This window comes from Solea solea, chromosome 14 (genome assembly GCF_958295425.1).
Source record: "Solea solea chromosome 14, fSolSol10.1, whole genome shotgun sequence".
Classification (NCBI taxonomy): Eukaryota; Metazoa; Chordata; class Actinopteri; order Pleuronectiformes; family Soleidae; genus Solea; species Solea solea.
Window position 1 is genome coordinate 7628930 of NC_081147.1, and position 26842 is coordinate 7655771.

At 40.2% G+C, this 26842-nt stretch overlaps 1 protein-coding gene and 3 non-coding genes across 4 annotated transcripts; all 4 read right to left on the minus strand.

Moving 5' to 3' along the window:
• Nucleotides 1-362: 362 nt before the first annotated feature.
• polr1a (RNA polymerase I subunit A) lies at nt 363-26829 on the minus strand. The gene is made up of 37 exons (XM_058649770.1): nt 26569-26829; nt 25601-25709; nt 25050-25145; nt 24601-24750; nt 24172-24282; nt 23731-23816; nt 23316-23404; nt 22430-22507; nt 22172-22298; nt 21921-22062; nt 21433-21594; nt 20496-20618; nt 19417-19644; nt 19190-19297; nt 18893-19039; nt 17815-18006; nt 17515-17664; nt 16487-16670; nt 15756-15838; nt 15012-15170; nt 14791-14889; nt 14533-14685; nt 14337-14419; nt 14069-14234; nt 10980-11103; nt 7946-8046; nt 7659-7858; nt 7040-7207; nt 6481-6616; nt 6172-6326; nt 5765-5888; nt 5534-5641; nt 4577-4843; nt 3195-3395; nt 2546-2663; nt 2279-2443; nt 363-822 (listed from the first exon to the last, which is right to left on the minus strand). The coding sequence occupies exons 1-37, from the start codon at nt 26643-26645 to the stop codon at nt 722-724; spliced, it is 5070 nt and encodes a 1689-aa protein (XP_058505753.1). The 5' UTR covers nt 26646-26829; the 3' UTR covers nt 363-721.
• On the minus strand, nt 11628-11761 carry LOC131473134 (small nucleolar RNA SNORA5). The gene has a single exon (XR_009242172.1). It is a non-coding gene; the product is annotated as a small nucleolar RNA SNORA5 (small nucleolar RNA).
• LOC131473135 (small nucleolar RNA SNORA5) lies at nt 15497-15633 on the minus strand. Its single transcript, XR_009242173.1, has one exon. It is a non-coding gene; the product is annotated as a small nucleolar RNA SNORA5 (small nucleolar RNA).
• On the minus strand, nt 20243-20379 carry LOC131473128 (small nucleolar RNA SNORA5). Its single transcript, XR_009242168.1, has one exon. It is a non-coding gene; the product is annotated as a small nucleolar RNA SNORA5 (small nucleolar RNA).
• Nucleotides 26830-26842: the final 13 nt, after the last annotated feature.

A 26842-nucleotide genomic window follows, 5' to 3' on the forward strand; every position in this document is an offset into this window, starting at 1 on the left:
TTCACTTTTCACAAATTCTGTGAAATAGAATTATATTTAATGCGAGGTCATGATGGAATATTGTGATACAAGTTTTAGCTCACATTGCCCACCCACTACTGAACAGATGTTTTTTTCCATTTGTTATTCTATACATCATACTTTATAATTTACTTTCATTTTCCTTTTAATAACAATCATTTATACCTTAAATGTTGTGTTGTTCATTGTCTTGTTCCATATGTTTTGTTATTGTTAGAGATGTTTGGATCTTGTATCAGTCAAAATATAAATAACTGCACTGTTAACATTTTTCAAACTGTAAACTATTGACAGACTATACAGGGAAAGGGGGGAACAGGGAACACCACCACACATTAAAATATAATTGTATATATACACTTTATTATTAAATACAGTAGAAGAAAAAAACATTTTATAATTTGAAGGAATGACACCACTGTACGCTGGGTTGAGTTTTTGTGCTGAAAAGTCCCTCGAAGCATCTTTTTACAGATCCATACAGCAATTTCATTTATTTCTAGAAAATAAGTCAACTGGTTTGACTGTGGGTGGCTTCCATTAATCTTCAAAGCAACTCATTTGGAACTTTCCATCACCCCACAAACATTACAGAACAAAGGGCATGATGAGAAATCTGTTATTCACAATGGTCAATAGGAACTTTGATTAAAAAAAAGTTTCTTTGTCAGAGAGTTGAAGTAAACAGTGCTCTGTTCTCCTACTGCAGCGGTTGTTTCAGTTCAAACAGTCCAGTTCCTCCTCGGACGACCTTCCCTACCACCAGGCAAGCCGACGGTGACACCAGCTGATCATGAGACCCTGAGAAAGGGAGGGGGAAATAGAAATCACGACTTGAGACTAGCTTACAAAGACAGTGTCTGCAGAATTTTCTTAAAACAAATATAGATGGAGGCAGCATGTGGCCACATTCCTGAGACACATTTTTTGATTATCAAACTAAAACTCTCAACTAGAAGCAAAGATCCTTTCATAAAGCTATACTGCCGAAGTGTACCTCACACTTATGAAGAACTTTAAGAACAGTGGCCAAGTATAAAATATGTAACTTAAGTCTCTAAATATGCTTAGATCTACATCTAATTTACAGTTATGAACAAACCAACAATTTCAGCCGACATGTGACATGTGGAGCAGTGCCGTGTGATGAGGTTCATGGCTGTTAAGGAAGTGACTCATTCAGAGTCAGATTCACAAATATATGAACCCAAAAAGGTAGCTTGTACACTATTCTATTCAATTGGCAGCATGCACATTGACTACTTGTTATGTTTCATAACTTATCAGCATTCTTTACACACACACACATAGGTAAGGTACATATTTGGGTTAGAAAGCATGTTAAATTAGCAGCAGCGGTGAAAGAGAGTGAGAGAGCGCAACAAGAACAGCAGCTAAAACTAATTGAACTAAAACTAATTTATTGTACAGAGAGGTGGACTAATGTATGTTATGTTATCATTATTAGATTTCATATTTTTCATGACGAGCCTCCCAACTGTGACTGTAATCTGAACCCTAAAATCAGGTCTTAACCCCAAAATAGCCTTTTAAAGTTGTGGGGACCAGACAAAATGTCCCCACAAGGTCAAAATGTCTTCAAAGATTATACATGTAGTCTGGTTTCCATGAATTCAGAGGACATTGATTTCCTGGAGACTTACTCTTACCCTAACTACTACTGGCCTAAGCCTAACCCTCACTTTATCCTAACATGTCTTCACCTTAAGATGTAATAATATACATTATGGGAACTTGATTTTTCTCTCCATAAAGAAGAGAAGACCCCACAATGTGACTGAGAATCCCTAGAACACACAGTACAAACAGGCTGTTATCGAAAATGCCAGTGTGTATTTGAATTAAGGGTGTGGAAGCAGCAGCATATCTACATGTGGCATGAATTCAAAAGGCTCCAAACTCTGAAGCTCTGCTGTAATCCAAATGCACTGTACTGAAGTTTGCCCTCTCTTTCCAAACCTAAAACAAACAAAGCAAAATACATGGAGAGCTGACTTCACAACAGCACCTTTGTTATCAAGGCCCAGAGGATACCTGAGACTTTAATTGTAGTGTCATCACTTAGTGCTTCCCATTAATTATCCACATCAATTATCTAGACTGGTCCGCCATGGAATAATATTTGCTGTGTGCTCGCTTACTCTCACAGTTTAAGATCCTCACCTGCCTACAAGGTCACTCTCTCTGTCCATCTCTGATTCTCTTCTATTTCATAATATTGTCAACGTTATCTCACCCAGCATGGTGGCCTGTTTGAGGAACTTGTAACTGGTCTCAAAGGTCATCTGCTGGAGAGGAGAGGAGTTGGACCTGATGGCGTGTCGGTTTAACGGTTTATATACACCTTCAAAACACATGTAGTCCGCCACCAGAGACAGATGTCTGGGGTCCACCTCGATACCTGTGGATTAGAGACACACAGATACCAATCAAATGAGGAGAGGCTCTCAAAACCACGTTGACTGAGCTTTAATACAGATATAGATATATCGTGTTGACATACCATAGACAGCAAAGACATCTTTGATCTCCTTCTCTATGACCTTCAGACCAACCTCAATGCCATAGGTGTTAGCCATGGCATGGACCTCATTAGAGTACAGTCTGTTAATGTCCAAAATCTGAAGAAAGAAAGAGATCATCACAAAAAATTACATATACAATGTACATTATTGTAATTTTCAAATATAACCAGTCACTGTAAGCAGGTATTTCAATGTTTATGTTACCAAAACCATCAGTAATCTCTGCTTTGCAATTCTAAAAGTCCACTCTACAGATGAGTCAGACCAAGGTCAATAAATCTGTCAGATATCTGACAATAAAGCCTTAAACACTCAATTACAGTGTTGATGTGACTTATAAACGTAACATATATGGCATATATTTGCCAACATCACCTTGAATTGAATTCATTATTATTAAATTTAAAATATTGTGGACACATTTAAACACATTTGTAACAAAAATTGCCATGAAAAATTCAAATTCAAAAAAAGGACTCATTAAAGAACAAAACAATGTGACCTCCTCTTAAATAAGCAACCTTTCAAATGAACATTTTGACAAATCAAAATGCAATTAGAGGGAGTGTAATGTCTGTTATATGCCACTTTCTCCACTTTCTTCTTTTATTACCACTGCTTACGTACGTCACTGTACTTGAACATCTCGTGCATGTTGATGCCCTCTGTGTTGAGAACAGTCTCTTTTTCTCCCGTCTTTGTCGTAACCTCACTCAGCAGACAGCGAGTCAGGCCCTTTGTCTCCATGATGACAGCGTTCTGGGCCACTGTTGTAAGGACTGAGGTCAGGTCAAAGTGCACCTTGCTGACCGGTAAGACCAGGTCCACCTGCAAACAAAGAGGAAGATGAGAGAATGGGTGAAAGAGTGAAGGGAAATATTGAAAGATTGACAGACAGTTAAACAAAGGCCTTACAAAACTGTCTTTTTAGGCAACATTGTGTAAAATACACATACAGCATATTGTCCAGTGTCCATATATCCAAACATAAAGTCATTACATTGTTGGGTTTTGTTGGAGATCCAATAGAAAACCTACACAGTCAGAAGTAACGTTTCTGAAATGTGGTTGACACTGGCACAACCACACTGACTCATGAGCATGACACTTATAAATAACCCGAGACACAGAACACTAACAACATGGCTGTCAGCAGGGACTTAACAAAAGGCTCACTGAATAAAATCTTCACCTGCTTAAGTCTACAGAATCTTAATAATATATTCACTGCCATCCATGTAACATCAGAACACACCGGTCCACTGCTGCCTCCATAAATAAGTTTACAGTATGTGTAGAGGTCTAGAGGTCTCACTGAAAGCCGGCATGATCAGGTTCTCCAGATAATAGCTGATTCTATCTGCAGCATGCTTAACATCTGCAAACCAGAAGGCTACAGGCCTGCTCTTCAGTGAGCACCACTGGAAGCATCAGCCTAACACCGTGCTGTGGTCCGACTCACTGTAACATTGGAGGGGTGAGTATATCGAGGAAACCCCAAACACTTTATCCTATCAGGAACCAGAGGTGCGGCCCTCTCTGTTCATGATTGTTAGGCTGTTTTACATTAAAAATGTCACACTCTCTCACCCAACGTGTTGATGAGGTGACATGGGGAGGAAGGAGGGGAATCACTGACAGCAGCTTTAAATGTGCTTTCCAAACAACAAGCAGCTTAAAGCCAATAATAAGAGAGGACTTTATTTAGCCGTTTATTCTGCCTTTGTACCACAGGCGATTGCTCTAAGACAGCAAGGGAAGCGCTGCTTCCTCTAAAATGAGGGGGCATAAATAAATAGCACTTGAAATGTGCTTCCTCTGTATCAAAGACCAGCAACCACCACTGCTTTGTATAAATAGTTTTGTCTTTTCAATGGCTGACATGTGGCTATTAATAACCAAATCAATTTTAAAACACCAACTACACTGACAATATTTATTTTTAAGATAAAGCATTGTTGATTTTAGTTTAGTCATGTAAAAAACTGAGGTAACAGATGTGAACGCACCTCACACCAGAGTTCATGCTCGTGATCGTAGCAGTATCTTTCTATCGCTGGGTGCGTCTGCAGAACAGTGTTGACTCTCATCTGAATCATGGACTCTTCTCCTCCACCTTTCTTTGTCTCTTTCTTCTTCTTCTTCTTCTTTTCCTCAGACTCTGGCAGCACCGACCTGTCCCGCGTTTCCTCCTCACATTCATCCTCCATCGGTTTGGTTTTATCTTCCGCGTCCTCTTCTTCTCCATCGTCCTCCTCCTCACTCTCATAGTCCACCTGTGGAGAAAAATAAAGACAGTCATTCTAATATAATGGTGGAAACCGCACAGATACTGACTGTATCACATCCCTCATGATCACAGTCTAATATAGTCATAATCACAGGGCTGCTTATTGTGCTGTACTATATCATAACGTGCGGTCTGAGGCCAGGCAGTGATGCAAGTACCGCTGATATTAGGCACTTATTATTCTCTATTCAAATAAACTTCCTGTGTAGATGAGCTATGAGACAGTAGCTCTGTCTCAATTCAAGGACCTGCCTCTTTCAGAAGATTGTCCTGTTTCGAAGTTGTCCTTACAATCAACAAATAATCCCTCCCTGCCCAACCTATGCCAGGACTATTTCACACTGGAGACAAATGTTAACAGACCACAAGTGACATTGTAGGGAAATCTCCATTACACTATACTGTTTAGCAGCACCCACCTGTACTATATCTTATTTTGTCTTTAGTTTGTCTAAACTGACCTCTTTCCATTATATGTGAGCAAATTCATTCACTGTTGTGTTCAATGTTTCTTCCTTTTTGTCTTAGCCAAATTGCAAATATAAATCCTTATTTTCATTCACAAAAAATTATATACTATAGATCAAACAGAATAAAGTCATACTTTGACATTTGACTAAAATAAAACTCAGGAACAGCCAAAGTCATTCCACCACATGTGTCTGTCTCTTCATACCTCCTCTTCCTGTTTGCCTTTTCTCTTGGCGTCTGAAGCGTCAGCATCTCCTTCGTCCCCCTGGTCATCAACAATCTCCCTCTCCTCTTCTTCTTCCCCGTCATCTAACTGATGGATGACGACATGGAGGTTACATGAGATTTGTTTGGTTTGAGGATTAACGGAAAAGCTCAGGATTATAAAAGTGAATCCTACAAATAGCTCTAGGGAGTAGTGAATAAAAAAACAGACCCCTGCTGTGTTTGCCATTCCATCATTATCGTTGTCTCTAGGCGTCGCCTTTCTTGTCTCCACGGCGATGGAGGCAAGCTTTGCACTGCGCTTCTTGATTGCCTCAAGAAGGAGACGGAAAAATCTGGAGAGGACAGAAGAGAAGATTATCATGGTGGGAGAGGAACGACACACAGACAGACACACAAGCCAAGTCTATTCCAAGGACTCTGCATTGACCAGCTCATGCCTGAACTTAATCTCATCAAAACCATAACCAACCACTTTTAATCTTAAACATAGCCCCAGAAATGATTTTCTGCCTCATTAAGACCTGGTTTTGGTCTCCACAAGGACTAAAAATCTTAATCTTACCTCAGAAGAGGTAAAGAAGCAACAGAAATGGGCGCACACGCACAAACACACACCTTATTTCCATGTAGTGCAGGATCTGATGGGGCGAAAGCAATTTATCGTCACAGTAGCGATCAGGAGGCAGGAAGTGGAACGTGACCTTGAATGACCGCTGCCTTTGGTGTCCTTCTACCCGCAGTGACTCCAGCACATCCACTTTCTGCAGGACCTGCTCAGACATAGAGTTGTTATCTCTCACACCTCCAAAAACACAGGGGAGGACATCTTCAAAATCAGACAGAGGAGGTTACTAAATCTCCAAACACACTTCATGTTTACATTTAAAGAGACACGGGAGATGAGAAGCTTCTTTTTTTGTTTACCTCAGCCAGACACACCCTGGTGAGCTTCTTACGCAGAGTCTTTGCTCTCTTTAAGGCTTTCTTGTTGTTCAGGACTGGAACGCTCATCATGGGAGTCTTGATGTTGGAGCTGGCCACCATCAGGATTTCTCTCAGCCTGCAGTGTAAAGACAGAGTGAGGAACAAGATTCCAGATTCCAGATCATTGGACTGTGTCAGGAAACTCCCAAGTCTTTGAATTGTTTCATTATTTGCTATTGCTTGTTTGCTGCACAATTTACCGTTACAGCAGAGGATCTGGATTTTAATCCCACAGTTCAATGTTTCAACACTGTAATTATAAGTCTTTGAATTTTTACTTGAATGCTAAAGTTTAAAGAAAGGTTTTCCTTAAATATTGTGTGCATTGTTTTAATCTGAAAGCAACAATTAATGAGTTTCAAACAAAGTAATGGACAGATGAATGGATGAATCATTTTACCATCTGTATAAGAAAAAAACCACGTTGTCCAAAATTGTGCAAACACAGTTTACACATAAAACAGTGAATAAATAGAGAGCAGGAGAGGAGGTATTTTACCGAGGTATTCCCAAAGTCACGTTCATCTCTCCTCTGCCAGCAAAGTGGAAGGTGTTGAGGGTCATCTGGGTGGAGGGCTCACCTATGGACTGAGCAGCCAGCAGACCCACCGCTTCCCCCGGGTCACACAGTGAACGCTGCCATTTGTAGTGCAACAGCCGGCGCAGGCTGACGACACAGAGAGAGACAGGTGGACGATGCAAGACAAGTGAGAAAACAGGACGAGACAATGTCATCTCTCAGGACAAGAAACAAACTACAGTACACACATTAACTGTAATGTGACATATTATATAGTCGTTTTCAGACGTGAACATGAAGAGAACTGAGTGAATTGAGAGAATTTCAGAAAAATCCCACAGTCCAAAAACATGCAAAGGTTAACTGGACACTGGGTGTCAATGTGAGAATGAATGGTTGTTCATCTCATTCATTAATCCATTCATTCATCTGTGTGTTTTCCCTGTGATTGACTGGCGACCAGTCCAGACTGTACCCCGTCTTTAACCCTGTGTCAGCTGGGATCGGCTCCAGCGGGCCCCGTGACCCTCGTGTGGACGATAAAGCGGTAGACAATGAATGAATGAGTGTTTAGTCTGACAACTCTCACATTCAGTACCTGTGGATGTCGACTTTATCTTGACTCGTCGTGCTTCTGCTCTGCAGATATTTCTCTGTGATTTTGTGGAAGTTCTCAGACACTGACCCAAAGCAGACGTCTGGTCTGAGCAAGCCCAGCGAGGGCTCGGGACAGCGCAAGGTCTTTCTGCTGTATTTTGATCTGCTATAATCATCCAGGGAGTTCCACTGCTGAGCCAGCTGTAGAGAGAGTAGAGTACAGAGTCCAGTTTCACTGCAGGTCATGCTGTACCTTCAAATCTGTTTCTCTTTGCTGTGTATAAATACCTGCAGGACAGCAGCAGCTCTGCCGCAGACATCTGGCCCTGCCACTTGTTCGGCCTCTTTTAGTTTGGACAACTTCTTCTGAGAATACAACAGGAACGCTCCTGACAAAGATAAATACATTACATGGCAGAAGCTAATAAAAACAAAGTTCATGTGTGAGAAGGGTTGAATGATATGTTATAATCTTATCTATATTTTTCATGAAAAAATGTATAAAAATCATAAAGATTTGGCCCCAAAGATTTTGGATTGAGATTGAATTCTTATAGCACTACATACTGTACATACATTTGATCTTTATAGAGGCTGTAAATAATTACAGCCTCTTTCAATTTGGACATTGCACTTGGTCGTATTGCAATTTAAATTATTTTGCAGGGATGCAACTATTCTAGATTTTGATGGTACCAATATCGTTTGAGGCATTGCTGTTTTTCAAAACTACCCTGGAGTGGATATCATTTCATTTTGGAGAGCTCCTTTTCCTGCATTGATGCTATTGATTTGCAGTGTGCTGAAAAACCTGAGACTTACGGCGCATTTCCACCGGCTCGATTAGGTTGCATCTCCATTACAAAAAAGTACCTACTTAATGTGGGTGGACACACACACACACACAGTGACTTTACACCACACTTCTGTAGTTGTTGGAGATTAACCCACATTTTTAGGATTGTTAAGTAGTTAATTTATCGACAGTTCAGCGCTGTTCGGCTTGATTTCTGTCCACACGTCTCCGGAGTACAGCCTCTTACTCCACAGACTGCAGCGGTCTGTGGCTCGCGGTCTGTGGCTCACGATCAGCGGCGCTGTCCCTAAATACACCACTCCACTTTAAAAGACTCCTGTTTAATATCGAGGTTTCCCTGGTAGTTGTTGGAGATTAACCCATGTTGTTAGGATTATTAAGTAGTTTTATTTTTCTATATAACCCCCCCCTTCCGCCCTTTGACCCCCGTATTTTCCCGCCAAACAATCCACGAGAACAAAGGGACACTGGCTATTCCTGAGTTTAATCCTTTGCTAAAGAGAGGAAAGTAAGAGTGGATGCATTATTGATACAAAAGCATCCACCATTACCCCTCATCACCAACTACCGTTTACTTGGAAATAAAATATTGGAACTTGGAAAGCTGCCTGGATCCTGTGTTTAAATGTGCACCCAACATATGATGTTCAGTGAATCACCGCCACTAAAGTGTACAGTTTTTACACTGACCAATCATCGCATAGTACCTAACTTTAAGCACGCTAGGAACCTCGTCTGAGCAGGTACTAAAAATAGTACTAGGCTAGTGGAAACGCTACTCAAACCGTGCCGTGCCGAGGCGAGCAGAGTCCCAATAAATGACCAACTGTGTGGTCTTTAGTTCCACATTACTGACCTTGTTGCTGCACTGCACTTTCAGCAGGTGCACCACACTCATGTTCAGCCTGCAGTAAGTTTTCATTTCCCTTAGTGTGCTAATGTCCTAAAATCTTCATTTTCTGAGTAGGACCAGAACATTCACATTTTTAACCACGGTGAATTCTCCTGATCCAATCACCCACTACTCAATTAAAAATTATTATTTTGTTGTTCCCATATTTCAACTTGATTTACTTGCTGTCAGCATGAGCCACAACTGAAAGCTCACAACTTCCTTTCAGATACCAGTGGAACACATGTGACATCGGAGGAAGAAGTTATTGGAAGAGGAACCGAATCCCAATAAATAAAAGTTCATATAATAAAATGGTGGAGATAATAAAATGGCAGATAATAAAATGACTAATAATTTATGTTCATCCTTTTTCTCTCTTCAAATCTTCGACACAAAATACTTTTTATCAGCTTTTAATTTTCTGTCCAACAGTATTTCAGTTTGTATTACGTCACTTCACTTCTGCTCAAGGATGAACAGTGAAGGTGTTGGCAGCAATTTAGGTGAGATAATAGTAAAAAATAGATTTTATTTACCAAAGCTACATCTAATGCAGCGATGTCAGCCCAATAATTCAGAAAAGACCCATTAACCTCAACTTCGTTGCGTCAATCGGACACATACTGTATCCAGCCCGTTTGTTGTCCCCCCTCCCAGTCTCTGCTACAGTGAACATAAAGTAATTGTGCTGCCCAATTGCAACAGAGCCTACATCATAACCAACGTTAAACAATATCTATAAACTTTCCAATACATGCAAATATCCATTTGGAAATCTTAATCATTATGCAGGAGCCTCTGTGCTGTGCTACACCACAGTGAAACTGCTGCCGCGATTAACGTGATGCCAGTGTCGTTTTATAAAACGAATTACTCACTTAAATAACTGGTTTCTGATTCTGATTTTTGAACTCTTAATGCACCACAGACTCTTTATTTTTCTCATAATGCAAAACATATGGTTTATCTTATTTATTTTTGTGCTATTTCTGTTATTATGTTCTATTCTGAGTGTGCCACAAAGTACTTAATTTGCTATTAATTTTTATTTGAATGTATTTATTTTGGTGCTATTTACCTTACAATGTATAATGTTCTATGTTTGCATATTTTATTTTGCAAATATTAAAGTTGTCAGATTTGAAATTGTTCATAGCTCATAACCAGTGACGTGCGGTCAGGGGAGGCACGGCCTCATCATGACAAGTAAAATACTAATAATGATAAAAGAAAATCAATTTTCACTTGACTTTTCTATAAATTATTTTTCTGTATGATTTCAACATTTCTATGGTCAAAGCGCTGAATTTACACATTTCCTGTTGAAATACACAGGAGAACGGTGAAGTGAGGCAGCGATGAGCTGTGCCACACACACTGACTGATGAAGGCAGTTGGCGCATGCCCATTACTGCCTCTCTTTATATCGCCAATATACATGTTTGATTATACATGTACTACACATGCTGATGTCAAAAGTAAGACCATACACAATTATCAATATTAATAAAAAAAAAGAGATCAGCCAAAAAAAAAAAAAATTTGGACCTTATATTAATGCATATTACATTGAAAACCGAGCAACATCACTGTAATGATTCTTTTTGTACCTCTGCGTGGACAGGCCACCTCTCTCTTTGCTTTCCAGCGTTGGATGGCTGCAAAGTGTTGACTCGCAGCCAGTGGATCCAAACGTGGCAAAACATTGTCCAGGTCCTGGGACCTCTGGATGACCTGACAAAAAGAGGAAATCAATGATTTCACAATATCTTCCCCCTGTTGTGTAGGAATCCAAACACTTAAGAACACTGCTAAAACACTGCTAAAAGAAGACTGAGCGTTAACAATGATTAAACCTGAGGGTTTTTTTAGTTTTTTTTTTTTTTTTAAATCAGCATTAAAAAAAACTGTGCTGGTCAGGAGAGACATGAGTGTGGACGAATAAATGCGACAGTGAAATGCACAGACAGACATCCTATTGAGATATTCACGTGTCACCTGGATGAGTATGAAAACGGCATCATAAAGGCTTTAACCAGCCCTGAGGAAGAACACCATTCATTACTTATCCAGGTTACAAAAACACTGGTGAGGTAACGTGTATGTGTATTGTATCATTGACTTATTTTAATCTGCAATTATTTTAATCCCTCTTGTGAGTCTGTTATACATTTTGAATTCAACTGAATTATTTGGGAGGAAAAGGAAGTAAATACAATTAATATTTGATATCATTAAATAAAATATTACAGGGCTTTGTTTGTGTGTAGTACATATTTATCCCCAGCAGCCATGTTGCACTGTGGGGCCCATGAACTACACCTTCACTGTGGCAGCCATTTTGGCCAGTGGCGTCCACTGAGGAGGAAGCACTGAATTTGACAAGGCTGCCATCTTTAAAAGTTAATGTTCCTGTGGAGGAGTCTAACACCATGTGATGATGAACGTATTAGATTTACTCTCTATAAAATAAACAATATGAGACTCAACAAGCTGGTGATAAAACTCACCTGTTAACATGCAACTGATGACATTATCATTATGACACGTCACTTTAATATGAATATAAATCCACAGAAAAGACTTTATCTCATAACTGCTTTGAGATCAAAGCAGTTATGAGATAAGAGATAAAGATCATTCACACTTTATCCTCCACATGAAGGTCACAGGGAACTGGAGCCAATCCCAGTTGACGCAGGGGGAACACCTGCCTGGACTGGTGACCAGTCCATCGCAGGGCAAACATACATAGACAAGCAACCATTCACTTCTCACATTCACTGCGAGTGCTTAATTAACCGTGGCATGTTTTTGCACTGTGGGAGGAAACCAGAGAACCGAGAGAGAACATGCAAATTCAGGTCTGCAGGAACCCATTTCTGTTTGCTTTAAAGGCGACATAGAATGCTTGTATCACACATATATGTTAGTTATGGAGGTCTACTTACATATATTAACTTGTTTTCATGATTAAAAACCTCCTAATCGCTGCAAACGAGCCGATCAAAATATCTCCTCGCTGACGCTCTCGTCAGCCGCGCTGTTTCAGACCAAACAGTTGCTGTGATTGGCCAGCCAACAAGAGCTTTCCTACTGTCCTGTGATTGGCCAGGTACCTGGAAGTGATGTAATAGATAGGCCAGCGCTCAGATACACAGCTCCCCCTCTGGCACGGTGGATGCTCTGCATCTCAGCAGCTACAACGAGACTAGTTCTTCTTCTTCTTCTGCGGTTGAATGTACGCAACCGGATGTGCCCGGACTAGTGCCCGCACCGGGAGGCGCTACAGTGGTGAGGATTTCTGATGACGACATCAAATTAAGGAAGTGTCGATCCGCTTCGCAGAGCCCAGGAAAACAATACAACACTATTTTCTCAGTAGTGGCTGAACTGTTTGTTCTGAAACTTTAGGGTTTCATAAACGAGGTAATGACGCAGATACACACAAAAACGCAGCGTTAATTGGAGCTTCCGGTCTATGTCACCTTTAAGACAACAGTGCTAGGTGCTACTCTACCGTTTGGCCTGTTTTGAGATCAGTGGTTTTTAAACAGTGCCCTCTGTACTGTCAGCGGTCACCGATTAGTCATTAGTGAGAGTCAGTCACCACTTTTGACACTGCCTGCACACTACCTGATTTAATGTCTAACCATAGAGAGGAGTAGGATAGCAACATGTGGAAAGCCCACTGTGAATTCTGCATGTGGTTAGTCAGATACTGAATGTTTGTTTTGACATTTGTTTGTCTGGAGCCGTTTATAATTACTTTAATTATCAATTGATCATTTGAATAATTGTACCGTTTGCGCAATATGAGACGCGAGAAGGGCACAAAGTCAGTCAAAGCAAGAGAGCAACAAGAGCTGTAATCTGACACCACACAACAATCAACATCTGACCAATCACCAGTCAGGGGCTGCAGGTGAAGAGATGATGTGCAAGAGACACCATGAGTGTGGAGCATCAAAGAGGGAAAAACAAGAAAACAAGAAGAACCTCGCACTTCAGTTGAAGGACAGTATGTTGTTGAAATAAACACCTCATCTGCTAGTCATAACAACATAGCTCAGACTCCATCTGGACTTGGACTGGAGATTTTCCATTAGTTTATTGAGTGTCATGTCTTTGTCTGCACTATGCATTCAATTCTGTTGAACAGGAGTGGTAAATTGTCCAGCTGGTGGTCTTATACTGTATTTATTATGGAGCTATAGCTTAATATCGACATCTGCTGGGGAATTTAATTCATTACAGTCATAGCTTTGATGAGACATTACAGAGAAATGGTGATAGAAATGTGTGTAATTGATTTATTGACAGAAGAAATTGAATGTACATTTTTGAAATATCAGTCTGTTTTGTCTGTAAACATCTCAAAAAAAGGTTTTCATGTGCCGAGAAAAACAACCCGTGTGCAGCATTATATCCTGATATACAGTATCTCATATATCGGGCTATAGCCTCGCTATATCACCCAGCCTGTCAGAAATATTGATTGGATTCATATCGTGACAAATATCGATACTGAATTATGTATATATAAAAAAAGAATATCTGTATGTGACATTGAAGAGTAAACTGTGTACACTGTAAGATATTTAAGTCATTATCATACAGGTCAAAATCCCATCAGCATTACTAATCTAAACTTCATGATTTATAGCATCTTCACAACAACACTGTGTTTGTGTTTTACCTCGTAGTTGTCTTCTATGAAGGGGAACTGTTGCTGCTGCAGGAACGGAGTCTTGGGGATTTCTAGCCCATCTTCACCGTACAGGAACTGGACCACAGACCCATCACTGTCCCTCACCGTCAAATCGTATTGCACTACCAAACCCTCCAGATGCTTTATAATACATCTGCAGAGGAGAAGGAGTTGACAGGGGAACAGAGTAAAAGGGGAGCACTCACAGGACCACGTTCTAGTTTGCAGCCTATTGTCAATGAAGCAGTGTAGTTACCTCTGCAGGTATCCGGATCTGGAGGTTTTCACGGCCGTGTCGACCAGTCCTTCTCTGCCAGCCATGCAGTGGAAGAAAAACTCCTGAACACAAGCAAGTCACACACACAGAGAAGTAAAGAAATGTATCATAATGTGTAGGAAGAGCTGTAAGTCCTGTACTCTGCACAAACACACTCAGAACCCCCTGCATGTACCTGTGGTTTGATGCCAGTGAGGAATCTTCCAGAGACAAAGCCTCCAGCACCCGGAGCAGGGTCATATGGTTGGAAACATGGCAAGAATTTGCCAGATGGCATCAATGGAGGCCTGCGGCCTTCCAACTCAATCTGACCAAGCAGACACGATATCTGACAGACAAAGAGACAACAGTGAAGGGCCTGAAGTTATGAAAAATACAGAAATTCAGATGTGGTAAACATGGCAGTGGTGGTGGAGGAGGTGGGGTTTTATACCTGCATGGTGTTAACAGTAGATCCTTTGGCTCCTGATTGGACCATCAGCTGAAGGTTGTTGTCTGGGAAAGACGTGTGGAGTCCAATTGGCATACACACCTACAAACACACAGTACTGGTTGACCGGAAGTGAGAGGAAATCACACGTGACAAAAATCCCCTGGCAGAGTATGTGGTCAGCAACACCATGATACTCTTTGCTACTTCTGTTGCTAGGTTACCTTGTTGATGTCGTTGTTCACTTGGTTGGCCACTTCTTTGAATTTGTGGTCAGCCATGATGAAATCTCTCTGATCTGGGTCGAGGTGAGCGTCCTGCCAGCGACTCTGAGCCTCAGTTTGATCCACATTGGAGGGCAGGTTGAAAGCTGCCTGGAGGGCCTGAAAAAGACACAAAGAGAATTCACTGTTTTCAACTAAAATAAAGCAAACCTAAAATAAATCACAGTGGTAATATAGAGATTTTATGATTTCTAATAGCATATTTAGGCACAACACATTTAATAGTGCAACATTGCTCTGTAGACTATAATATTCATGTCATGTCCAAAATAACCCTCAGATAATTGTCTAATATTTCTGTTTGTATGTAACGACACTGATCAGCTCTGTTGAAACATCAAAACTACTCATTTTCACAGGTCAGTCTCTAGCTTATAAATGAAGACACCAACAATCCATTCTAGTATAATGCTGTGTCAGGTAATGTTTGTGTGTAGTACATATTTATCCCCAGCAGCCATGTTGAAGCACTGTGGAGCCCATGAACTACACCTTCACTGTGGCAGCCATTTTGGCCAGTGGCGTCCACTGAGGGGGAAGCACTGAATTTGACAAGGCTGCCATCTTTAAAAGCTAATTTTCCTCTTTCCTCTTGAGTCTAACACAATGTGATGATGAACGATTTAGATTTACTCTCTATAAAATAAACAATATGAGACTCAACATGTTGGTGATAAAACTCACTTTGGCGCCAATATTAAGTGACCCTTTAATGATCTTTCTCCTCCGCTTATTAGCTCCTGGTTTCACCAGAATGTCCTCCACACCTGGAGACAAAAAAAGACAAAAAAACATCAACACAATTCTCATGCTTTATCCTCAATAAACTGCACATAGCACATCACCACCCTACATCACCAATGGCTTGATGTGAGGACATTTACAGTTAGGCTACAAAGTAGCGAGCGCTGCTGCACACGGGAGACGCCCGCAGCTTATCGGCTGTGTCTCTGATCGTTAAGAGTTGTGTAGCCTAGGATTGTTTTATAGGAACAGATCATAAGCAGTTTCACACAAGTGCACGTGGCACAGATATAATACTATAGAAACAATACGGGGAGGATGTTGATTATGGTGGATGTGTGTGTGTGTGTGTGTGTGTATGTGTGCGCACGCCTACATTCAGCCTTTAAAGAGCCATTTTAAGCCATTCAATAAATAGGTTGTAAAAGTAAAATCTGCAGTCACGTGTCATTTGTTAAGTCCCCAGAAAGCCTGCTACCGCTGCTGAAAAAAGTCCTAGAGGAAACACTGCAGTGCTCAATGCACAACATAAGCATAAGTAAACTTGACACTGGAAACAAATACATTTATTTTGTGTGGAAGTGCCGGCCAGTTCATAATTTTGTTATGTTGGAGCTGTACTGGTGTGAAAGTGGTTTGTGAGGATTTATGTGTGTTTTTATTCATCTTACCCAAAGTAAAACCTCTGTACAGCTGCAGGTATGCAGTGAAGAGTCGAGCCAGGCAGCTGAGCAGCTTGCCGCTGGTACCTCCTCCGTACAGCTCATAGCAGCAGTGGACCAGACCATAGGCTGAGGAGCCATAGTGAGCTTTGTCCAGAACCCCAACCAGCAGCTCCCCCTGACGAATCACCACCTGGAAGAGAATGACAAACGAAAGCTTCAAAAATTAAAACCACTTCAAATAATGTCTCACTTTGGACTTTGTTCCCAACTACTTACACATCTTGCTTACCCTGATTGATGCATAGTTGATACTAGGGCTGCAACAAAGATTAAACAATCATGCAACAATCGATTAAAACCGGTTACAATCGATTATTCAAATAGTTGGGAACTAATTTAATAATCTATTAGTTGGGTGTACATTATTACACGTACAGTTCCTACCCCCTAATGTGGGGCAGAAAGCCAACCAAAGCTGTGGCAGTAAGTGCCATTAAGCTGGATGCCGACCGCAGTAAAAGAAGAGAAGAGAACCAATGCCATGCCCTGTGTAGCTCACGTGACGTGATTCTGGAAGAAGCGTTTGAAAAAGGCGGACACAGCAGAGAATAACATCAACAGAGAGAAAAATGTACGACCCAAGACGTCAAACGTATGGGAGTACTTTAAATTACTGCCTTCAAAGAACAGCATTAGGTGCAAAATGTGCACAGCTGATCTCACATGGCAACAAAACTGAAGAAAACAGAGGGCATTTCTGTCCATTAAGTTTGTTTTTAAATTGGCCTGAAATCAGACATAAATTTGCAGAAAAAGGTAGATACATTGGACGATAATTAGCTAAATAACGGTGTATAACGTGATGCTGTTTTTAGAGAAAGTGTTTTTTTTCCCATTTTATCTGATTAATAAATCGATTAACTTGATACATTTTACTTTAATTCTTCACGTTTCAGTATTACATACAAAAGCCAAGTAAATGTGCATTGATTCTGAGTTTGCGAGCACGTTTAGAAGGTGAAATCTTTATGTACCTGTGAGTCACACATGGTGTCAGGTTTGTATCCTGGAGCGGAGCGTGGTGGGACTTGGATCCACGCCTTGCTGGGGATTTTTGATTTACCGACCAGGTTGAGAGGAACAGCTTTCTCTGGGATGACATTCAGCAGGAGAGTAGACACCACCTGCAGAGTTCATACAAGAAAATGAATAAGTATATTAATGCCCCCAAACTTTTTTTTAAATCAAGGGACCATGCAGAAAATCCTTGAGAGCCACTGCTTTAAAGTTCCACAGTTATGAAACAAATCTGAAAGAGTCATGTCTTTGTTCACCTGCTTGCCCGTCCACAGCTGCTGAGGTCTGAGTATGGCCGGTGGCAGCAGTTTCACTCTGCCTGGCTTGTCAGTCAGTCCTCGGTATACCAACTCAGTGTATTGGTCCCGAGTGAAGAAACAGCCTCGTATTGTCATTCTTGTTCCTGACACCATATGGTCCTGGATCAGACCTGCTAAAGGTTTACCATCCTAGAGACAGAGACAGAGAGATACAGAGAGATACAGAGAGATACAGAGAGAGAGAGAGAGAGGGAGAGGGAGAGGGAGAGAGAGAGAGAGAGAGAGAGAGAGAGCTTTCTCATCAGTATATGTGAAAGAACAACAATGCGCAACAGTACAAATAGAGGTTTTACCAGAATTAAATTTTTATTCCACTCGGGTGACCGAAGTTCACTCTAAACAATGTCTGAGGAAGATATTCATTTTTTTCATGATCTTATGACACACAACAGCATAATTGCACACACTCATTAGGCAAAAGAGTGTGGCTGTCCACGGATATGCAGCATAATAACAAAATGCTATTATCATCACTAATGTTACTACGGCAAATGCAAAATGTGTACATGTAAGTAGATTATAATATCATATGACTGTCACATGGTCAACTGTTATGTATTTCCAATCTAGGACTACATACTGAAGTTATTTGAATATCAAAATTTACTGTAACTCAGTGGTTGAGGGAGTCGTTTTTCAACTTGTTGTGGGTTCAATTGGGCATGACAATTAAGCTATACCGGCGCTATATGAATGGGTATGAAAGACGTGCGATAGGAAACAGTGAGTGGTCATCAAGACTAGAAATGTGCTACTTAAATACAGACCATTCACCATTTATTGTGAAGCCTAATGACAGAGGGAAGAAAAGATCTTTACAAGTGACCAGTTCTGCAGCTCAGTCAAATGAGTTTTCCACTACGACTGGTTCTCAGAGGCCAGGACACTGTTATTTAAAGTTCCGTTTGTTTTGTGTTAGGGGACTTAAGCCAAAGACAGACTGAGCATATGCACACCATTCTAGAATGGTGGGAGTCATGTGACAGTTGGGCATCTGCATTGTGTAAACACCCACCTTGGGGACGAGGTACTGCTGATCAGTGCTGACTAGAGTGTAAGCTTCTGCTCTGCCCAGCTCATTCTGAGGGAAGTGAGCGTTCATCTCGTCTCCATCAAAGTCAGCATTGTAAGCCTTGCAGTTGGCATAGTGAAGCCTTAAAACCTGCAACATCAAGTGGAGATAAAATCAAATTTGTTAGAGAAAAAATAAAAAAGAAAGAGCAGATGAAGTCCATCAAACAGATTTTATTTCACGCTGCCTTTGTAATAAATTGCAGTAAAAACAAATGAGCATGGACCGACTGGATGTTACCTTCTCTCCTGGCAGGATGCGGGCATTGTGGGCTTGTATGGAAGGCCTGTGCAGAGTTGGTTGTCTGTTTAGTAACAAAACATCTCCATTCTTTATATGACGATTCACCTGTAAACACACAAAACAGTGCGAGTGAGTCGCATGCTACACAGTGTAAGCCAAAAAGTGTAAACTAAAAAAATGACATGTAACAGTGCACCAGGGTTTATGTTTGAGAGCAAACTCACTATCTTCACTGGTATCTTGTGTGGACCAGGACAGGGCGTCAACAGTTGCTTGGCAACTGCTTCTCTCTGAGCAAGATTAGAGGCTGATAAGATGGTTTTCTTGCCGTCCTCATTGATCACCATGGAAGCACCGGGGTGGACATTGGGCCCATTGAGGACAGCCTGACGAAGCTCCTTCACGTTCCATGGAGTGACGGGCTGAGGGTACGTTAGCTTGGTGGCAAATACCTGCACAAAGACATAAACATGTTCAGTTTGACTCCAGAACAACACTGCCCCCCCACCCCAGGCATGGCTGAATACCACTCAGTCTTTTCATCTTTTTGTTAAACAACAAACCTGCTGCCATCATAGCCATAACCAGTGCTTTCAAAAACTCTATAGTGTCATTTTGGATTTTTCATGGCAGAGCCGGCGAAAAAGCAGCAGAGAAAACCGTTGTTGGAGGAAGCGACTGACCGAACGAGGGGTCACAACATCGTACCGACTTTTTTTGAATGGTGAGAATTGAAAAACTAAGAAGCATGCAAAACAGATGCTGACCGTTATGGGCATGGCTCTACGGCTCGTGTTTGCCACGTTTTGTTTTTTTACAACAGCGAGGAGGAAGCAGGTAGAATGTAGATGGATGGATGTTTACATGTCATAAAAATCTGTACTCTGAAACTGTAGAGGAATAGGCAAAAAAAAAAGTTCAGCTTAATGGTTTATGGATCATACAGGATATTACGTTCCTCTTCTTCTGATATTCTGTTCAGAAATTTTCACCAGTATGTGACTGGAAAAATTAACACATTCCTTGTTTCCCCTTGCTGTGTCAGGTAATGTTTGTGTGTAGTACATATTTATCCCCAGCAGCCATGTTGAAGCACTGTGGAGCCCATGAACTACACCTTCACTGTGGCAGCCATTTTGGCCAGTGGCGTCCACTGAGGGGGAAGCACTGAATTTGACAAGGCTGCCATCTTTAAAAGCTAATTTTCCTCTTTCCTCTTGAGTCTAACACAATGTGATGATGAACGTATTAGATTTACTCTCTATAAAATAAACAATATAAGACTCAACATCTCTAACTGTACCATGGGTATTCCGATCTCGTTGGTTCCTATGTACATGTCCGGACAGATGACAGATCGTGCAGCGTAGTCCACTCGTTTGCCCATCATGTGTTTCCTAAACAATCCGTCCTTCTTTTCCAAGATCTGAGAAAGAGCAAACAATGATGCAGCTTTGATTTGTTAATCCATCAACAATTATAAAAAAGTTCATAATGAGAGATTTTATTCCCTCTGCCATGGAGGTTATGTTTTTGGTCGCGTTGTCTGTGAGCAGCAATTAAAAGTAAAAGACAGACAGATGTTAAGGTTATGGCCCAATCACCAAACTAATACAGGTTTAGGACTGTGTTGACACTATGGGACAACAAGCAGCCTTGGCTGAGGTTTAAGCTCAGGTACACTATGCAAGATTTAGCAACATTTATTGGTAAAGTTGCATGTTGCAGCTAAATATCCCTCACCTCACTTTTCCCTTCGAAGAGTGTTGGAGAACCTATGCGGCTTTCTGTTAGTATCAAAACTCAATAAAAGGCTCATCTGGGGTAATGATAGACAACAATTCATACAATCAGATGTTTATACACTTTTAATAATGAAGTAATTATTATTTTTTTATTTAATTTCTGTCAAATTGTACACAATGGACTTTACTTTATTTAGATTAAATGCTGAAAAACAAAATCTATGCTGTGTAGTTGTTAATCCATGATGTAGGCTATATGGGAAGTAGATTATTGTTGTAATTATTAAGTTGATTGTTATTTCACAGATCACTGTGTGGATTAGTTGCAGATTTGAGGCAGTTGGAACAACACAATTATCCGTTATTTTATACACAACATTGTGCCACTACCAGAAGAGAGAGTTAAGTAACAGTACTGTAATGGTGCTGACATTGGTGCTGCACTGGTTAAATGTGTACAGCACCATAGTCTAACTTCTGTGTCTAATGTTATACCTGTCTGATTCCAGGGTATTTCTCAGTCATCATTTTGTCCATGTCACTGTCGAAAACGATGTTGACGTGGGTCTGTAGTCGGATCCAGATGTTGTAGAGTTTATCTGTCAGCGTCTGCCCGGGGATCGCCAACAGAAATGACTGATCATTCGGTTCAGGAGCCTGAAAACCATGAGGACACAAGATCAGATCACCATCTCCTGCACTGCACCATAGAAAAAAACAACACTTAACAAGGATCTTTATAAAACCCTAATGTAAATTACAGGTCATCGTGTGAACTCCACTCTCATTTTACCCCTAAACCTTCCCCTAGCCTTACGCCCTTTACCCTTGCAACTGCGTGATTAAAATCCATCCCTATGAAATGGGAAGCAACTTCAAGAACGTGACTCATCATCACTCAAGCAGACGGAACATGTTTTTGCCAGAGATTCAACATGGCGTCTATGAGTAAAGAGTAAGATGATATTGACTGTTTGTCTTACCACTTCTTCTTGAGGATATTTCTCCCCAGCTATAAGAGCCAGAAGTTTCCTGATGACCCCACAGTCCTTCATGACCGCCTGCATGTTGACGGTCTGACCGTTGGTAAACATCTGGTCACCAATTCGATTGATTGGACGATATCTGACAGGTAGCGGACAAGGATAAAATAAGGCAGTGTAATCACACAACCTTAGTAAGACCAGATCTGACTCCATCTGACCTGAATTTGGTTTTAAATCTAACACTGTACCTGCATGGTGGGACCACAAGCAACTCCAGGAAGAAGAGGTCAGGGCAGAAACCCTTCTCTACTTCCTTTGACGCCTCTGATGGAGTGGCCTCTTCCACCCCTGAGAACAGACACTTCAAGAAGAAACCTGGAAATAAAAGAGGAGGAAGAGAGTTGAGTTTGCTTCTCATTAGATGAGGACGCTCTGATGATGTGATGTAATCCGGCACTGTTACAAAGTAGTGGGATGTATCGAGAACAGTCATTCTGATGACCTACCTTCTGTTTCCCACAGTTTATTGATGTGTTCTCGAGCAGTACTAGCAGTCAGATACACTCTCTTTCCAGCCAGAAGATCTGATGCACAAAGACATGAACCGTGATAAAGATTAGACCAAAAATAAAATCATGTTTTAAGCCAAAAATAAACTTTTACCTGTAAGTCTGCAGACAATAGGCCAAACGAAGAAGCTCACAGGAGGAACCTTTATTTCATTTGCATGAACCATTTAAAGCAAATTTCCATTTCTAAATTAACCATCAAGTGTTTTGATAATCAGTTTAATATAGGTCTGCAACGATTATTCGATTATTAATCAATTATTATTATTACTATTATTAATAATCAAGAAAATAATTGACTAATTCATTGATTATGAAAATAGTTGCAGCCCTGATTTCAATTTCTGCTCAAATATTACTTTAAAAATAGTGAACAGAAAAAATAGTATGAATGTCCTGGATAAACAATAATAACATAATAAATATTGTTAGATGATTTATTGAGTTCAATATGGAATGTTTACTTTGATGTGACAAATGTTTGTATGTTTTACGTTTATGCATTTATGTTATTATTAAGAAAGGAGCAGGTATAAAAGCTGTCTTCTTCCTGCTCCTTTCTTTTGTTAATTAATGGTGTGTAGTTTTGTGAAACTTGTAAATGAACATGAGAGGGAAAAATGAATTAATAAAGTAAATTGGAAAAACAATTAAGACCTATTTGTTGCGTGTACTATATACACATGTATGGGCAGATGGTGCACCGGATGTAAAATGGGCACCACACACAGGACCGTTCCCATAGATGTGTCCATCACTCAGCAGTTAATCATATGATGGACAATGAACCAAAGAAGTAAACAATACAAAAGCTATTACTCACCCTCTGTGTCCTCAGTGGTCTGTGCGCCTGATGGCATTGTGACTATCAGCTTACTGTTGTGCTCACGACGCACTGTAATTCTGCCGCTCCTGCACACACAAACAAACACACAGAGAAAACACAATTACAGCGGGAAGTAAATACTTAGGAATTTGTTTTAGCAGACAGAAAATACACATTACTGCTGTCCTCTCTAAAGATTTAGCCTCTTGGTATGACTTTAACTCAATGGCTGCCATTGACTGCTATAGACGTCAATTCAGCCACTGCTCTGAAAAAGGCTGGCAGCCAATGAGGTGAAGATGAATAGTGACTGATGACCTTGCGAGGAAGGGTAATGTAGTGACACTGTTGGAAACTGAGCAGCTTTTGTGCTTTGAATGATTTCTCCAGTAACCAAGCAATATCAAGTTACCTGCATAATGGACATTTCCTAGATGTCATTTGGATCCTCCAAAAGTCATTTATCAGACTGCCCTTCTTTTCAACAAGGTGTTTAATCTGAAACACAAAAACACAAATTTACACATGGTCTGGTGTTATACAATTGTTTGCATATTTCGAATATTATTAAAACGTGTTTTAGGTGTATATATATAGTGCCGTCAAAAGTATTTTGACGGCACTGATTTTCTGATTTCCTCCTTTTTTGCATATTTCTCACATTTAAAGGTTTCAAATCCTCAAACAAAATTTAATATTAGACAAAGATACACAGATAAATACAAAATGCAGTTTTTAAATGATAATTTCACATATTAAAAGGAAACAAATGTATGTGAAAAAGTTATTTTGTTTGTGTTCCAATTTGAATGCGAGTGTGCCAACATGTGTTAGAGAGTGAGTGTTAACTCACTGGATTTGTGACGTTTGACCTTTCAGCATTCACTCCAAGTACTGAGTCTGTAAACTCCCTTAGAACCTGCTCAATCTCATCTCCAGAGGCTTTGGGAGTCACCTCCAGGTACTGAAACAACAATTTACACAAATGCATAAACCAAATTGAATAACATTAGTCAACAGAGAAGCATTGTTTAAACCAAACAGAAAATGACAACTACTTACATATTCACCACAAATGAATGTGTGAACCTATTTTACAAATGCTCACAAGACCCAGTTTGCTCTTGTAGATGGATTCTTTATATTTTAATACATATTAGTTACTTTTTTGTTTTGTTTTTTTTACTGAATGTGTTACTTTTTACTGAATGTGTTACTTTTTACTGAATGTGTTACTATAAAGTGCTGCTAAAGTGAGTTTCCATAGTGAAGAGAAACACACCTGGTTGAGAACTTGTTCTATCTGATAGACCTCCTGCATGGCTCCATGATCCAACAACTTCAGCTGGTTCAGCAGCAGGTGGATGGCAGCTCTGGGGCATGTTAATGTGTGACACGACAGACAGGAACCCCGAATCAACAGGTAGAGTTTCTGATAAAGGAGTGTTCCAGAAAAGAGGAAATGTTCTTAGAACAAGATTAACAGATAATGGTTTCCAAAAAGGTTTGAACATTTGAACATTAGCTAGGACGTAGCACAATATGAGGTAAACAAAATGTTTGGCCCAGATACCAATAAATGATTATGATCTCATTAATGATCCAAATTATTATGATAAACCCATCATTGTTATAACACTGTAAAAAAAAAGAATCTATATTGACCCCAGAGTTTGGTCAAGTAATAGACAAGCCTAAACACATGTATAGTGTCTTTGTGGACATGCTTACATCAAAGAACAGTGGGTTGTACACAGGTAAAGGTAGCTCCACATGCCCCAGATGACCTGGACATTCGTTGAAACCCTGACAGCAGGTTGAACACACCTGGAGAAAACAATTAAATGACACACAAAACACATATAAAAATCGATTTAGGTAAAATGCTGAAACTTTCTGACTCAAAACATTCTGCTCCAACACTAAAGTTGCAACAATGAATCGATTATTAATCTATAATTGATCAACTACTCAATTAATGGCCAACTCTTTATTTAAATAATTAAGTAACTAATTTAAACATTTGAGGGCTTAAAAATTTGGTCTTCAATTTTTCAGCTTCTTAAATGTTATTTTCTGTTTTACTTTGCTCCACTATACCAAAGAAAATAAATGAAAATCTTTGGCTTTGTGTTCCTACAAAACACCAACTCAGTAAAGTAAACAACAAAAGGTAAAACCACAGGTCAGAAGCTGATGTACAAGATGTGACAGATGTGCCACATCTGTATTGTAAAACATACAGAATCTATGTTGTGATTTTGGTACAGACGGAGACAGACCTCTTTGTTGTCTGCTGGTCCTAGAGCCAGATCGTACAGACTGTTTGGGGCCACATTCCCAACTCCATCGAGGAACCTGAAGTTGGTGATCGTTTTCACACTCAGCTTTCTGGACAACAGGTGGGACAGAAACATGACTCTTAGAAGCTGCTTTCCCAGTTGAAACTGAATTCTCTGCAGGACCCTCATCTGTATACCACTGCATAGTGTGATTCAATACCGCTTTTATAGTGTTTACAATCCTGAAGGTCTGAAGACAAGTGAACCCCAGTGTCAGAGCTGATATGAATAGGATACATAACCTAAATAACATTCCCTACTTCCAAACATCCTGAAGTGGATGGATTTAGAGACAGACAGACAGACAGACAGACGACTTTATTGATCCCTTTGGGAGGTTCCCTCGGGGAAATTAACAGCTCCAACATCAACACACAGCACTGTTAAGCTTAGAGTCACACTTTACAGGAGACTGGAAAGAGAAACACCCCAGGTACCAAACACCATAAAATATAGAATAGAATAAAATAAGCTAAAAATAAAGATAAAATAAAAATAAAAATCTAAAAAAGTATAAAAATACAAACGTAAATGACCCATGCTATATATGTATGTATGTATACATACATACATACAAACAACACATATACATATATATATACATATACATACACATATATATATATATATATATATATACATACATACATATATGCACATACATATACATACACACACATAGGTACACACACACCTACAGTTACCCCGTATTGCCCAGGGTTTTATTGCACATGTCTTTAAGGTTTTATTGCACATGTTATTATGTTGTTATAGAGCAATATTAATACATATTTCGACATATTAAATAGGTATTATAAGCAGTGACACAATAACACGATAACATGCTACCAGGATTGTTTTGAACTCGTGTTTAGCATTGAGCCAAAAGCTAATAAGTGAACTCTCACCGTATCTCTTCGGCGGAGTACATGCCGAACGACATGCCCTCCAGTCGCCGCCATGGCACATCTTTTCCAAACAACATTTTGGACAATTATAGTGACTTCTGTAGTTTACTGGTGTAAATTCATTGCGTATAGTTGAACAACATGCGACGCAGAGCTGCTCCACTTCCACACACGTGCGGCAGTCTGAGGACAGACCAAACATGGAGTTACATGGGGGGTGTAAAACACAGCCGACTAAGCTTCTCACCAAACCTATTGGATATTCAGTTTTTGA

Excerpts from the sequence above, each read along its gene's own strand:
- polr1a (XM_058649770.1), bottom strand. The coding sequence starts at position 26,645 with ATGTTGTTTGGAAAAGATGTGCCATGGCGGCGACTGGAGGGCATGTCG. Across the intron at positions 15,171-15,755 it reads CACTTAATATTGGCGCCAAA|GCCCTCCAGGCAGCTTTCAA; the intron begins GTGAGTTTTATC and ends TGTCTTTTTCAG. Across the intron at positions 8,047-10,979 it reads GGTGGCCTGTCCACGCAGAG|GAGCGTTCCTGTTGTATTCT; the intron begins GTACAAAAAGAA and ends TATCTTTGTCAG.